The 12,601-nt window shown below is 58.3% G+C and overlaps 1 protein-coding gene across 1 annotated transcript in view; it reads left to right on the forward strand.

Annotated features, from left to right (window-relative positions):
• The first annotated feature begins 1,746 nt into the window (after nucleotides 1-1,746).
• LOC118500490 (putative uncharacterized protein C1orf196) overlaps nucleotides 1,747-12,601 on the forward strand; it is a 201,056-nt gene continuing 190,201 nt past the window's right edge. Inside the window, exon 1 of the mRNA XM_036025112.1 lies at nucleotides 1,747-2,770. Coding sequence (XP_035881005.1) covers nucleotides 2,650-2,770 — 121 coding nt within the window. The 5' untranslated portion in view covers nucleotides 1,747-2,649. The remainder of the gene's footprint in view (nucleotides 2,771-12,601) is intronic.

Here is a 12,601-nt window from a genome sequence, read left to right on the forward strand (position 1 = left end):
CTGTGTATGTCTTTGCACCATTCCTCTCCTGTGTACGTAGCCAAGGACATTCTCGCAGGGACCCGTCCCTTCCAGCCACTGCGCCCTGTCCCGGGGAGATTATTACAGCGGTTCCGTTTGTTTGCAGTGTGTCCTGACCGGATGATATATTGGTGACCAACCATTAGGTGGCATCGTAGCTGTGCTGTGTACAGTGGCAGGGCTCACAAGGGGACGCGGGTGCCCGGTGCTAAGGAAGCAGGGTAACGGGTTGCAAACGTGGTCAATGAAACCCCAGGTAGGGCGAGAAGCAGTGGACTGAGTATAGAGAGAAGGGAGGAGTTAAAATCACAGTTTCCCAAACAAAAGACACGTGCAGGGCACATGAGTGTATAAAGGCTTACCTTGGATTTTGTTTTGTAAAGATTACTCTTTTAAAGAGAAGTTTTAGGTGCACAGCAAAATTAAGAGGAAGGTACAGAGATGTCTATATACCCCCTGCCCCGCCCCCCACGCACAGCCTTCCCCGCGATCAGCATCTTTCATCAGACGGCCCATTGGTTCCTGCCCTTGACGCTGTACCTATGCATTGCCTCACCCAAAGTCCATGGTGCGTGTGAAGGTTTGTACTCTGCGGTGTGTGTTTTATGGGTCTGGACATGTATGACGACACGTCTCTATCATTGTAGGATTATACACGGAATTTTTACGGCCCCCAAACTCTCCATGCCCCTCCTGTTCAGGCCACCTTAGAGTTTTTTTAGGGCAACATAGAAGCACCTTGCCAGGATGCCCTAAAACTTGCATGGTCAGCCAGAGGCGGGAAGTTGGCCCATCTCCCAGCCCGCAGGGCACTGGTCTTCCCCTGACCTGAGCCCTTGGTGGTCTTGGGCCTCAGTGGTCAGGGGGAATGGTCTCTGATGTCCTGTCACCTCGCCACTTGGAGAAGAACCTCACTCCACTCAAAAAAGGCCTCAACAGTTCAAGCCACGTTAGACCGTGAACATGAACTAGATGGACTTCATTGAACTCTGGGAAGGGTTTCAAGGTGTCTGCTGCCTCGCCTCTACCATCCCGGGGAGCCCAGCAATCATCCCTGGGTTTTGCTGGCCAAGAGTCCGAATGGGAAAAGCTGGTGCTTGAGAGGCTTTCTGGCCCACAAATCAGTTAAACTTGACCTTCTGTATCTTACATACAGAGCAGGCAACTGGCCTTCCCACCAAAGTCCTCCTGGGGAAACAGACATGGGCATTTGATGGCGGCTGCTGTGCCGGGTCACAGTTTCTTCTCCTGGTGGGTGTGGTGCTGCCAGGGTCCTGCCAGCGTCGCAGTCAGACGCCCACGGAATTTTCCAGAATGACTCTGCGTCTCTCTAAAGTTAGCCCCTTTGCGATCAGCAGATAGGCTACAAAATAAAGACACAGCAGCGCCCACTGAAACAGCTGTTGTGATCCTGCGAAAGGTTCCTCCCTCCCCGCCCCCCTCTCCAGAGCCACGGCCCCCCTCAGCTGGAGCAGGGGCTGGCTTGTTCTGTGCACAGACTTGGCCCCCGTGTTGGAGAAGGCGAGGCCCCCAGCCCACCGCTGGGTCACCGGAGCACCACGGAGAAGGGGCGTGCGCGGCCTTTGGCAGCGCGTCTCTCGCTGATCTTTGGTTTTGCCGCTGGCACTCTCCTCTGCCTGGCACCTCCTGGGTTGTGGGCACGAAGAGGTTACAGCAGCCGGGAGCCTGCTGAGCTGAGTTAGCACTTCGCTTTGCATCCAGAGCCTCTCCAAGCACAGGCCCCTTTGCAGCATGGAAGAGCGGTGCTGTCCTTGGCTGGGGGGCCCGCTGCAGTAGGTCCCTGAGCTGCCGTTGGTCCCTGTGCCCCCGAAGGGGCTCTTTAACCATGTCTCCTTCCCCTCCCCACAGCCCGGCGGCGAGGAGGGGGCCGCGGGAAGAGCAAGGCAGCGGAGTGAAAGATGAGCTGCGGACACCTCGGTCCTGAGCTGCGGAGTGCCCCTGCTGTGCCAGCTGGCTGCCTCTCCCGCTCCCCTGTCTGCATCCGGCTGCCCAGCGGCGGCGGCGCGCGGACCCTGGACAGCAGCGCTCGGGCTGGGGAGGAGGGAGAACTGGGCTGGAGCTACCCTAGCTGCCTGAGCCGCTGGAGCTGCCAGAGCGCCAGGCCTGCGAGGCCAGCTCCCCCGGGGGAACCTTGCTCCCTGCCCTCCACCCCCACAAGCAGCCTCCAAGGAGCCCAGCAGTGCTTTTCCTGCAGCTGGGGCCTCAGCTCTCTCCAGCTGGCAGCGGGGCTGAGCAGCACCGTGGACCGTGCCCTCTGCCCGTCGGGACTCCTGGGAAGACGGAGTGGGGGACCAGGGCCCAGCCACCGCTCCCGGACAAGAGGAAACCACTCCTGTCGGGTGAAACTTAGATTTGCCTCTTGCATCGAACTCTTGGAGCTGAGCAAGGTCTGCTGAGCGAGCCCCGGAGGCTTTCATTTTTCTCACTTGGTTGGTGTTTGAGGAAAACTGCAAGAAGTGGGAGACGAGAGGAAGAAACGTTACAAACTTTGGGGGGGGGGGGGTGGAGACATTTTCCTGAAAGTGGCAAGTGGCCTCAGACCTACAGTTCCCGAGCCAGTGACGTCATCCTTTGCTCGGACACTCTGGGAGGTCCGGACGCCGCCCCATGACCAACATCGAAGACCCCAGAGGAGCCATGGAGTCCGCCCTGGCCACGTCCGGCTCGGCCACGGGCCCCGTCACCTTCTCCCACGTCTTCGGGCAGCAGTGCCAGCTGATGGAAGCAGGTAGGACGCGTGTCGTGCAGGTGGCGGAGGCTTGCTCCTCAGGTGTCTGCTCCATCCCTCGTCTGTGATTTGGAATGTGAGGTTCAAATAGCCAGGGATGGGGTCACCTGGTATGTTTTCCCCAAAGCTTTTAGGATGTGCCTCGAGACCAAATGTGCCACTTGGGCAGGGTAGGTGAAGGCCCTGTTTGTGCAGTCGTTACCTGGGCTCAGGTGCCCATCCTGGACTTGTCTTTCTGTCCGGCGTGTTGTTGCAGTCTGGGTTCGGCCTCGGCCTTGCCCCGAGTGGCCTCTCCTTGCCCTTGGCCCTGCTGTGGGGGGTCCTCACTAGCCTTTGCTCGTGACTTGGTCTCCCAAGTGGCTCGTGTTCTACGCCGAAGGGAAAACTCGGTGTGGGCTGCAGCCTTCCCCTGCGCAGCCGTCTTGCCAGGACTGCATCTGGTCACGGAGAAAACCAGGTGAGGCTGAGCGGCTGGGTGCAGACTGACGGCGGATCTGTGGTTACGGTTACGCGGGAGTCACATGAGAAACCGGCCGCCAGGTTCCCTGCCCGCTCAGACTCCGATCCTGCCGTTGTTGGGGGAAGGGCCACGTGCTTCTCCCGTGGTCTCCTGGGTGTTAAGGTGTTAAGAGTGCAAGTCGGCCATGAGTTCTAGAAGGTGGGAAGGACACTCACTGTACGGAGTCGGTGTTAATGCTCTCACCTGGCGGCCGCAGACCCTACCCTTTCCCTTGGGAATCCGTCTCTAGCTGTAAAACAAGGGAACGGGACTCCAGGAGGCCTGGGCCATCCCGGCCGCAGGTCCTGCGAGTGCAGAGGAGCCCGGTGCAGTGCAGAAGCCGAGCTCGGGCTGGGCTCTAGGGACAGGCGCATCTGCCTCGGGCGCCGACATGCGGAGGGGCTGACGGAGGGCTCTGTGGCTGGGCTCCTCGGGTCTGAGTCCCAGCTCCATCGGTTGCAGGCTGTGTGACCTCAGACAAGTTACTTAGCATCTCTGTGCCTCGGTTTCCTCCCTGGTAAAATGGGGACAACTAAGCGCCACTCCGTAGGGTCATGGCAAAGACTAAATAGGTTAATGCATGGAAAGCCTTAGTAGAACAGTGCCTGGCACCCAACCAGCACTCCTGTCGGTGCCGAGTGTTTGCCAGTAGTTCCAGGGGGTGCGGGAGGCGCCGGGCACGCGTCTCTCCGTGGGCCAGTGAGGACATCCCTGCAGAGAGCAGCAGAGCTGCCTTCGGGCCTAAAGGTCTGCACCCACAACCTGGTTCTGGCTGGCGCAGAAGGAGGAGACTCTCCCATCCCGTGTATCTGTGGGATCCGTGATCTTCAGTGGCTCGGCTGCCTCTGCTTCTGCACGAGAAGGAGGACCTGGGGGTCTTCCCGGGCCGAGGTGTCACATACCTTTCTCCGTCTCTGAAGGTCCGGTGGGAAGGCGAGGTGGCTTTCTCAAGTGTGTCCCCGCTGTCCCTTGTGGCTTTATTCTCTGCGCCTTCGGGAGGCACCTTGGCCTCAATCAGGCTGTGAAGTTCCTGTCTCCTTTTCTTAAATAAAAAGTCCTTTATGTCAATAGAGTAATGCAACGTGGCATCACAATGACCGGCCTTCTTGAGGGAGAACACGCTCCCTGGGGAGACATGAAGAGGAGTAATTCACCTCCAAGTCCAAGTCCAAGGAGCTCACTCAGTGAGGAGGGGGGGAGGGGGTCGGCAGCCCATGGGGCCTGTCTGCAGCCAGCCCTCTGCAGTGGGCTGTGCCACGGGTGAGATCTCCAAGGCAGGTGAAAATGACCCCACGGCCCCAGGGGTTAGAGCTGCGTTGCATCCGTTCCCACCTGGGAAGCAGCTGCCAGCTGTGTTCGCTGAGCCCCTACTTCATTTGCAAAAGCCCCGACCAATTTCCACGGGCAAGGGAAACATGCGAGGCTGCCTGCATGCCCTGCATCCCCCCCCCCCCCCCCCAGTTCACGCAGCTGGGAGGCAGTTAAAGGGGAAGGTGCCTTTAGCCTCCCCAGCCTGTGGTCTTTGGGGATGGCTGGGGTTAACCCTCTGCATCTGTGAGTATTTCATGTCTTAGGAGGAGTTGAGTCCTGAGAGATGGAGCATGCCTAGTGGGGTGCAGGTGGGGGGATGAGCATGCTGAGGCACATTGCATTTAGGGGGGCATTAAGGAGACCCCTGGCAGCAAAGGCGTGGTTGGATATGGGCGGGGCCATGGGAAGAGTATAGAGTTCTTCCTCATTCAGTCCCAGTGCCGCTGTTGGCTGGCTGTGGAAACTGGATGAACCAAATCCCTAGACTAGGGTTGCAAACTACAGAGGGCCAAGTCTTTTTGCTTTTGCAAATAAAGTTTTATTGGCACATAGCCATGTCTGTTTGCATGTCCTCTGCCTGTGGCTGCAGTGGTGCAGTTGAGCCTCTGCAACCCAGGCCACATGGCCTGGCCAGAAAAGGTGAGGATGTTTACTATCTTGCCGTTTGCAGAAAAAAGGGTGCTGATCCTTGCCCTGGACCCTGTACACAGTGCAGAATGAGGGTAGACAGGACGTGGGGGACGGTGTAAAAGGGCTGGAGCCTGAGAATTTGGCTCTGCCTCCTGCCTCCCCCATCCCACCCCCTCCACACAGGGCACTGGAGTCACTCCAGGAAGCATTTAGTGTAGATCTGGAAGTCCTGCCCAGCCTAGAGTCCCCGCCGTGTGCACAGCTCGGCAGCACCTGAGCTCAGCACGCTCCCCCCTCCCCTCCCCTCCCCGACCACCCTGCAGATAAAGGGCTCATCTCTATTTAACGAGGACGTTTAGATGTTGGCAGAAGTGTGGGTGTTCAGCTCCCGCCAGCGAACCCCATAGCCCGTCCTCACGCACTGGCCTCGGGGACGTGAGGGGCAGCGCCGGCACGGGGAGTGTGGACAGTGACCCTGCAGTGACCGTGTATGTGCCAGGTGGGTGCAGACTCGCTGCAGAACCGTGAGTCCTGTGCAGTGAATTCTCTTCTTTTTCTCACCCCCGGGCCTGAGTTCCTTGCCCTTTCCGTGGGCTCCTGCTGTGCCCCGAAGCGGTAGGTGCGGTGTGAGTCTGGCCGGGCAGGGCTGATGGGTGCGGGCTGCCTTCTCGAGTCTTCCTGCCTGAGCTGCTTCAGGTAGGGGTGTATGACCGTGTTCCCAGGCAGGCGCAGGCTGACTGACTTCGGGGCACCCTGCGTCACCCTGGCGTCTGGCTGGCTCTGACATCTCCCCGAGGATGCTGGGAGCGACTCCGGGGGATGGGTGGTATAAACTCCAGCGGGGGTACTGTTGGTACCCATGTAGTTGAATAATGCTTGCTCACCCCCTCCTTGCCCCCCAGGATGTTTGACCCGGGTGCCCCCCTGACTCGGTGTTTGGCTGTGTCCCTGCTGAGGGCCCCTGACTCGCCCCTTCTCCTGATAATCAAGGGGGTGGGGGTCCCCAGCCTGTAGCCATGGCTCCCAGGGACTTCATCTCTTGCCCTGACGTGCTGAGCTCCCCCCATGGTGTCTCAGTGGGTTTCCAACATGTCCCCTATGAGAGGAAAGCGTTTCTGCAGGGTCACCTCGTTTGACCAGGATGACAAAAGTCACCCTGTCCCAGTGTGCTGCGGACACTGCATGCCTCCCGGCCCAGCTCAGAGCAGAGGGTGGCGAAGAGGTGAGGACAACAGCGTCTGGACTGCTGCTGTTCGGGTCCCCTCCTGGCTCGCAGCTCAAGAGCCACCCTCAGTCAGGGCCCAGGCCCCAGCTCCACACCATGTGCAAGCCATGTCTGTCTGTCTGCCTGTCTGTCTATTCCACAAGTCAGACTGACACCTGGAGCTGGGGTCTGGTCAACTCTTGACTGTCTTACCTCGTCCCCTGCGGAGGTTGCCCGCTGAACCCCCTTTCCCACCTTTTGAAAACCACGGGGACCCAGCAGACTGTACAGCCGGTGTGGATTCGGAAGCCACTCGCCTTGTTCATAACCGAGAGAGGAGAGAGCTGGGGCGTGTGGCCTCTGCCGGGAGCCGAGCACCCGGCTGCTTTTGAAAACTTTAAATAAAGACAAGCAGAGAGGGAAGGGCCCCGTTTCCGGCCTTTCCACAGGTGGGGATGGGAAACTCGGTTTTAAGGTTTCCTGTTAGATCCCCAGGAGGTGGCCGGCTTGGACCGGCTCTTGCCTGCAGGGCCTGCAGTGCCTGCAGTGGGAACAGAGGGTTTGGACCCTCCAGACGAGGTGTTGTTGTGGGACCGCCGGTGACGGAGCCGGGCCATCACTGGTGCGTGTCCCGGGACCGCCACTGTGTGAGTGCTCACGTGTCACGAACTTCATCCTTGTCGTGTCCTCGTAGGACAAGTAAAATCATCCTGCTTCATAGATGGGAAAACTGAGGCCCATGGGGAAATCCTTCTCTTAACTGGTTAGTGGTCGAGCCAGGGTTCAGATTCAAGCCGTCTGGGTCCCAACTCCCCACGTAGCCCTGGTCTTCGGTCCAGACCTGGTCAGCTTTCCCGGCGCCTCACGGGACCTGCCCATAGAGACGCCTGCTGACCCTCTGTGTGCCGGCACGTGGGTGTGCGCTGAACGAGCGTGGCGTCTGCAGTGGCCAGAGGCGTGGAAGGCGGTGTCCGTCCTCCAGGAGGTTGTCGCTTAAAGGAGGGGTGACCTCTGCCCTCTGTGTTTTCACATGATTCCTGCCGTGCCGTGCCATGCCGTGCGTGCTCCTGGGCAAAGCCGCCTTCATCACTGAGATACCGGACAGGGTTGCTTTCAACCAAACCACCCACGCTCTTCCAGGCTGGCTGCCGTGCTCGTGAGAAGCGCGGTGGAAAGGTGTGCGTGCAACGCGGTGAGCTCGTTCTCTTCCCGAGGGCTGACTCTTCACAGCCCTTGGGTCCGGGTCCGCGTGCGGAACCCGGGGTGGAGGGGAGGACGGTTTACCCCCGTCGTCCCCTGGGCTGCCCAGACGGATTCCTCTCACCCCCAGTCTCTGAAAGCATATGGGACCCGCGTCCTGTGCACGAGGGACAAAGAGGTGGGCACGGCCACATGCTGCCCTCGTCCAGCACCTTCTCCCTGCCCATTCCTACGGCCAGGTGTTCTCAGTGTCCTGGTCATCTTCTCAGAAGGACGCAGGCACCGCTGGCAACATCCCCTGGACCACACCTTGACCTCAGAGGTTTCCGCCAAAGCTGCTTGCTCGAGGGAAAAGCAATGGGGACAAGTTGGGTCCTTGGGGCCTTGGAATCGGCGCCGTGGGCAGCAGCCCCAGCTCCTGGCAGCACAGCTGTCCCACGGGCCAGAACATCGGAAGCCTGGCCTCTCGCGGACCCGTTTCTCCAGGGACCTGCTCGCCAGGGGCAGGGCCATGCGGTTATTCGTGTGGGCTTAAGAGCTCAGATGCTCTGGTTCAAATCCCCGTTCTGCTGGACACCGACCGATCTCAGGCAAGGATCTTCGCCTCTCAGTGCCACGGTTTTCCCGTCTAGAAAGTGAGGATAATAGCTTCACAGCGTTGTGCCGAGCCTGACAACGGGTTAATATGAGTGAAGTGTTCATCGCCGTGCCCGGCACAGAATGCATTATATACAGACATTTGCTGCCTGCTTGGGTTTGTGTAGGCTGCTACCACAGAATACCATAGGCTGGGTGGCTTAACAACCAAAAAACCATTTAATTCTCGCAGTCCTGGAGGCTGGGAAGTCTGAGATCGGGGGGCCCCGCAGACCCGGTGTCTGCTGAGAGTCCCCTTCCTGCCCTCCCTCGGTGTCCCCACACGACAGAACGCAGAGAGGACACATGCCTGGGATCGTGACTTTTGCGCCAGTAAAAAGTTGCTACGACTTTCCCCTGGGCTAGTCGCCGTGGCTCAGAAAGCCTCCAAATGCCACATGTGTTCTTTTCTGGACTCCCAAGGCCAGGAATCACCCAATCTGCGAGACTTTCCATCCACCAGGCACAGAGGGTGTGCGAAGAAGGTCCCCATGGGGTCCCGCTTACCTGGGACAGGCCCAGGTTCTGTCTCCCTTCTGGTATAATTATGAACGGCACCTGCATTCATTCTCAGGCGCGTCCTTGTGTGCGTGACGCATCCAATGGTCTGCCTCGAGGAGGCGCAGCTGAGCAAGTAAAATTCAAACGTTACCGAACAAAATGTGGAGCGGCTGCTCTTGGAGGCAGTGGTTGGGGGTCAAAAGACCGTCAATGGAAGGAGCAAAGTTTGGTTTGGAACGGGGTCCACATGGGTCGGGTGAGCTGGGCTGACTTCTCGGGGTCCTGTGGGCGGGGCGTGCGCATCCACTGTCGCCGGATCTTCTTCTGCAAGAGAAAAAGAGCTCAGCTTCGTATTTACAATGATGCCCGTTTTATTTAGAATATTTTGTAGCATTTTCTCCTTCCCTGCATCCCTTGAGAAAAATACACCAGAGTCTCAAGGCCAAAGAGAGAAACTCACAACCCCCTGTAGGGGGCTGCTTCTCAGAGGCCTGGGGGTTGGAGATGTTGGGGTTTGAGTGCTGGCTTGGGCCAGGACGGGACCTCCCGAGGTCCTGTGGGGCGGAGCCTGGGCTCAGTTCCTGCCGACAGGACTGGCCCAAGTTTCCCCCTCCTCCCCCGCCCTGCCACCCCCCTACCAGCCTGCCTGCCACTTCCCAGTCTCCAGCGTGGACTCTTGGTTTTCTCCTGTGTGACTGATCCCGGGTTCTGCTCCCTTTCGACCCTCAGCCTCTCCTACTCTGACTGCCGGTAACAGACCTGGGGTAGGTTCCTCATTCTCCCCTTGGCGTCTGGGGCCGGACCAGACATCCCCAGCATTGCCTGTGTTCCTGCCTCCCTCCGGCCCCAGCCCGCCTCTCCCGGTGGAGATCCTAAAGACACCCAGTCCGCCGGGTGACACGACCTCCTTGTCCCACAGCCCTTCCGCCCGCAAACCAAACTTTGGCCGTCTTCGCTCAGTGTCAAGGTGTTTTCCGGGAAACATGAGGTCAGGTCTGTCTGGCAGCCTTCAGGTTTCTGAATGGGGTTGGGAGTCACTTCCCCTGTAACATTTCTTTCTTTTCTTTTTTTTTTTTTTTTTGACTTAGATGGTTAGTTTGGTGCTTGAACTGGTGGGATTATAAAATTGTCCAGTGTGTAGAGAACAAGAGCATATACTCATCCCGAACTACAGTCGCTTCTCTAGGAGGGTCACTGGGGTCTGAGGAAGGTGATACCCATCCATTTTTTTTAATCGAAATAACAGGATTCTTTATGATTCAGTAGTATAGATAAACGACTTTTTTTTTTTAAAGACTTTATTTATTTATTTTTAGAGAGGGAAGGGAGGGGGAGAGAGAGAGAGAGAGAGAGAGAGAGAAATATCAATGTGCGGTTGCTGGGGGTTATGGCCTGCAACCCAGGTATGTACCCTGGCTGGGAATCGAACCTGGGACACTTTGGTTCCCAGCCCATGCTCTAAACGACTTTTTTGACTGACCCATGCATACACTGATTCTGGGGGTCAGCAGCAGTAGAGCCGGAAGGCCAGGGCCAGGGCCCTTGCTCTCAGCCTGGCCTGCAGGAATGGAATTGCTTAGATCGAAGAAAGCTCCAGCCACATTGTATGCAGCAGCAGCCAGTCAATTTTGTCTGCTTGAAACCCTTGCTGGACTTGGGCCTAAAAATCAACCGCGTCTTCATAGAAAACCATCAGGGAGTGAGTGTGCAGTGAGGGTGGGTCCCAAGGCCGGCCTGGCAGCGAACTGCGGCCCCGCTGCGTGCCCCGTGGCCTGGAAAGGCTCCCGCCTACTTCAGCACGAAGGACAGGCCGGTTGCCTTAGAGGGTAACGAGAAATGTCGTGAGAAAGTCAAAGGGTTTCCAAGGAGCACAGGCTTTCACGCACAGAGCCTATCACCGGAGGCCCGGGTGCAGCTCTTCGGCCTTGACGGCTCGTTGGCTGAGAACGCTCCAGCTGAAAACGCTCATTCCCCTGAGTACCAAATGCCCATGAGCATGCCCATTTGTCAGGTGCTATGCCAGGTCCTGGTTGTCCCCGATTTAAACAAAAGTTCCTTTGTGGCCACTGGCGCTTGGGAATAGAAACCTGGAGCCGTGGCCAGGCCAGAAGGCAGCCCGAGGGGCCTTCAGAGCTTCCGTCAGTGAAGGGTCGATCCCAGATAAATGAGCCCCGGGTGGCGTGAGAAGAGTGCCTGGCTGTTACCTGGTCCTCGGTAGACTGAAGAATTGGGAGGCCTGCACTTCACTCCCAAGGGCCAGAAACTTCTCGAGTGATGGAACGGGCCTGAGCCAGGATGCTGAGCCGCAGGAGTCGTGGTGTTTGCACAGATCTGTGGTCGCCGCCCGGGCTTGCCCCCGGTAGCACGGGGGCAGGCTGCTCCGGCCTCTGGTGCACAGGGGCAGGGCTACTCCGGCCTCTGGTGAGCCGGAAGAGGACAGGAGACACACGTGGTCTGTGAGGCTGAAGGGAGGGTGGGCAGGACCACTGCCTGGGGGTCCCTTCTTTTGCAAAGTGGGTAGAACTTGTGAGTTTGCTCTCCTGGGAGTCAGGACCTGCAGAAGGCGAGACCGTCTCCTGAGCCAGCCCAGAAGGCAGGTGCGGTCCTTCCTGGGAGGCCTCCCTGCGGAAGCAAGACGGGCACTGGGGTGGGGCTTGGGTGTGCAAGTTTCTCGTGCCCGCGATCACAAGGAGACTGAGAATGCCGGTACCCGCCCTGAGTTGCGGAGCTGGTCAACGTAGCATGTTTCATTGTGTTGGTTCTTCATCAATGGCACTAGTGAATAATGTCTACAAGAGAGGTTACCATCTGGGCAACGCTGGGGTGATTTCAGTGAGCGGCTCTCGGGGTCTTTCTCCCTCCCGGGACGCCTGGCATCATAGAAATGCCTGTAAACCTTCAAAAGGCTGCGCTTCGGTCAGGGGCAGCGGGAGCAGGAGGGGAATGGATGTCCCTCCCTCTCCAGGTGGCGGAGGCGGCAGCTGCGTCTAGGCTTGGAGGGCGGGGCGGCTGTGAACGAGGGAGACACTGCCCGGACTTGTTCTATCCCGGGGCCCCCTCCCCAGCGGCGTTGCCCTTGCTGCATCGGCCACCTGTTCCTGTGCCTGCCTTGTCTTCGGAGAATCGCGAGTCAGTATTCAGTACTTGGGCTTATTCAGGATAAAAGGACTTTCTTGGCTTCACACGATGGAAGCCTGGCTTGAAGATGCAGTGCGCCTCATTAAGCATTTATGAGGGGGAGGGGAGTCCTTGGCAGCCAAGCGGGAAGATGCAGCCCCAGCCGAACCCTGTAGGAATGAGGAGGCGGGGCCTGTGGAAGGGAGACCGGAAGTGGCTGGCTTTAGGGGATTCCGTTCGAATGTCCAGGTGCGTGGAGGCCTCCTTTCAGCCTAGATGGCTGCCATCAGCCTCACCCCTGAAAGTTTGGGGTGGCCAACCGGGATGGGCTCTGATGCTGCGCCCCCAAAGTGGACATTGGACCTGCCCCCTGGGCGTGGGTGCAGACTCCCACCCAGGGTCTGGGGTCTCCCACGATGGGATGAGACCCTGATTTTTCCCGGCTGCCTCGGAAGTGTCGGAGGGAGAGTTCCGCTTTCTGCACGCCGCTCCTCCAGGGCTGGCGGGACTCTGCTGTCCCGGAAATCTCCCCGGAAAACCCACCCCGCTCCATCCACCACTTGGAGGCCCAGGGAAAAGCATTTTTTTTTTTTAAAGGACTGTGTTTTTTTGTTTTTTTTTTTTTTAAGATTTTATTTATTTATTTTTAGAGAGGGAAGGGAGGGAGAAAAAGAGAGAGAAACATCAATGTGCGGTTGCTGGGGTCCATGGCCTGCAACCCAGGCATGTGCCC

This window comes from Phyllostomus discolor, chromosome 5, assembly GCF_004126475.2.
Source record: "Phyllostomus discolor isolate MPI-MPIP mPhyDis1 chromosome 5, mPhyDis1.pri.v3, whole genome shotgun sequence".
Taxonomy (NCBI): Eukaryota; Metazoa; Chordata; class Mammalia; order Chiroptera; family Phyllostomidae; genus Phyllostomus; species Phyllostomus discolor.